Source organism: Myotis brandtii, unplaced genomic scaffold, assembly GCF_000412655.1.
Source record: "Myotis brandtii unplaced genomic scaffold, ASM41265v1 scaffold655, whole genome shotgun sequence".
In the NCBI taxonomy this organism is placed as follows: Eukaryota; Metazoa; Chordata; class Mammalia; order Chiroptera; family Vespertilionidae; genus Myotis; species Myotis brandtii.
In genome coordinates, this window is record NW_005370542.1 from 393,942 (window position 1) to 396,746 (window position 2,805).

The 2,805-nt window shown below is 57.8% G+C and overlaps 1 protein-coding gene across 1 annotated transcript in view; it reads right to left on the reverse strand.

Annotated features, from left to right (window-relative positions):
• PNPLA4 (patatin-like phospholipase domain containing 4) overlaps positions 1-1,772 on the reverse strand; it is an 11,431-nt gene extending 9,659 nt beyond the window's left edge. The window contains exons 1-2 of the mRNA XM_005880822.2: positions 1,494-1,772; positions 284-544 (exon numbers count right to left, since the gene is read on the reverse strand). Coding sequence (XP_005880884.1) covers positions 284-544; positions 1,494-1,641 — 409 coding nt within the window. The 5' untranslated portion in view covers positions 1,642-1,772. The remainder of the gene's footprint in view (positions 1-283; positions 545-1,493) is intronic.
• Between the last annotated feature and the right edge of the window lie 1,033 nt (positions 1,773-2,805).

Consider the following 2,805-nt stretch of genomic DNA (forward strand, 5'->3'; position numbering starts at 1 on the left):
TGCGGGCTCGATCTCCAGTGTGGGGTGTGCAGGAGGCAGCTAATCCATGATTCTCTCTCATCATCGATGTCTCTCTCTCTCTCTCTCTCTCTCTCTCACTCTCTCTCTCTCTTCCTCTCTGAAATCAATACAAATATTCTTTTTTAAAAAGAGGGTAAAATAAGGCATTATCTTTTCTGTCTCACTGTCACCCGGAACAGTCCCCTCTCCCAAATCCTGAGCCCAGATCCCTGATGATTAAACATTAAGTTTTTCTGTTTCCCAGGCAAAGCATGCAACTAGCTGAGTGTGAGCATCCGGCGTTGTTGCTGGATCTTGATTTCTGGCTGAGGAAGGCGGCCGAGGGGCCACCCCATTACCTCTATTTTCTCCGGTGCTGTGAGCAGGACCGAAGCCACCAAGGACCCCGCGGAAGCCCCCGCAAAGGCCTTGACGTCCTTCAGCAGCTTCTGGCCGTGTTTGCAGAAGGCCGAGGCTGCCCCCAAGTGGTAAATGCCCAGGAATCCGCACGCAGCGAAGGACAGGTTGATGTGCTTCATTCCACCTGCGAAGTTGGCCACACACACACACACCAGGAAAAAAAAATACAGATAAATGCTCTAAGTCGGTATAATAAGCTAATCATGACTCTAAGCCTTCCTTTTCGTAGACAATTCTTTGTGCTGAGCTCCAATCTGCACAATTAAAGGCTCATCAAACACCCAAATCCTTCAAGGATACGTTTTCCCTACCCCTCCCACCTTGACCCCAAAATTTTATTCATGAAAAAATGAGGTTACAACAGTCCACAACTGTTCAGGGGGTTGCATAATATGCGATTTATTCATTAGATCGCGCAGCCTCCTACTCCCTTTCTTGGCAAGAGACGGATGGATCCGTGCCAACTGGCAGGCCACCTGGTCTTTTTTCTTGACCTTTTTGTAACTTTGGGGGGGAGTGCTGTATTGGGGAGACCTCCAATCATTGGACCAGGGCACATCCCAAAGGATGCACACATTTGCATGTTGCAAATGCATCCGTCAATTGCAAATGCATCCGTCAATTGCAAATGCATCCATTAATTGCAAATGCATCCCTCAGTTGCAAAGACAGATCCCTGCTCCCTCCACTCCCATCTCCATTCGGGGCATCCACGTTTTCTTAAAAAAACAAAAACAAAAACAAAACGGATGCCCCCAATTATTCAATCAAGCGATATTTTTCACCCCCGAGATCCTTAGGACAATCTGAGGTCATGACTGGCCAGGGCGCTGGAGGCTCCAAGCAATGGCACCCGCACTCCCTGATACCTGTAAGGAATCTAACTAAACGGCTCCTTTGGCTCGAGCCTCGGAGGGCAAATGTGTCCCCCGTCCCCCCCTCTCCCAGCCCCGTGGCTGAAATCCTGCCCTATGCTTGTTGCTCACTAGGACCCCCACTTGGGGCTCCGGGACCCCAATTCCGGGGCCATCAGAATAGGCGAAAGGCCCGGGCCCCCCAATTCAGGAACCTACAAGCTTTGTTCTGCAGCATCTGGCTGAGCCCCGTGAGGGAGGCAGCGCGGCCATTGCAGCCGAGCCTCAGCTTTGCTTTAATGACTGCAGATGGGAGGGGGCGAGGGATGGGGACTCGGTGTCCAGGCGGCCGCTCCGGACCGCGCATGCCCAGTGCGCACCGCAGCCTGGAGAAGACAGGACCCAGGTGGCCGCCATGCCAGGCCCAGGGCCACAAAACCAGCCCACAAAGCACCCTAGCAAAGTCTGTGGGCCGAAGTCCGCCCCCAACCCGCTCCGCCCTACCAATGCCGGCGGGAGGCACTTCCTTGTTAAACGCCCCACCTCCCCGCCTCAACCGGAAGGCGGGACTGAGCCGTCACTCAATGCCGCCCCGCCCTACCCAAGCAGGCTTGTGGCACTTCCGTGTTGAACGCCCCATCTCCCCGCCTTAACCGGAAGGAGGAGCCGGGCCGTCACTCAATGCGGCACCGCCTACCCATGCAGGCCTGTGGCACTTCCGTGCTGTACGCCTCACCTCCCGGCCTTAACCGGAAGGAGGAGCCAGGCCGTCACTCAATGCGGCACCACCTACCCATGCAGGCCTGTGGCACATCCGTGTTGAACGCCCCACCTCCCCGCCTTAACCGGAAGGAGGGGCCAGGCCGTCACTCAATGCAGCTCCGCCTACCACCCCCGCTCTGCCCTCATCCCGCTCCGCCCTCCAATGCAGGATTGAGGCACCTCCGTGCTGAACGCCCCACCTCACGCCTTAATCGGAAGGAGGGGCCAGGCCGTCACTCAATGCGGCTCAACCTACCCTTGCAGGCCTGCGGCACTTCCGTGTTGAACGGGCCACACCTCCTCTCTACCCCCGCCCCCCGTCCCCGCCTTAACTGGAAGGCAGGGCTGAGCCGGCACTCAATGCGGCTCCGCCTACCCATTCAGTTCCGTGTGGAACGCCCCCTCCACCCCACCGCCCGCCTTAACCGAGAGGCGGGGCCGAGCCGTCACTCAAACCTATGGAGGCAGGCCTGAGACACTTCCGCGTTGAGCGGCGCCCCGCCCCCCGCCTCAACCGGAAGGCAGGGCTGAGCCGTCACTCAATACGGCTCCGCCTACCAAGCCGGACCACGTTTGACGTGAGCCCTTCCTGGGAGGCCCGCCTACCCGCGCGGATCCGTGACGTCATCGCGCCGACGCGAGGGTCCGCTGGGCCCCGCCTACTCTATTTACATGGCTGGACTCATCATGGCAGCGCGCACTGGGCCGCTAGACCTAAGGGACCCCGAGTCCGGGCAAGGGCCCAGACTGTCTCCTCCGGAGCCCTGTA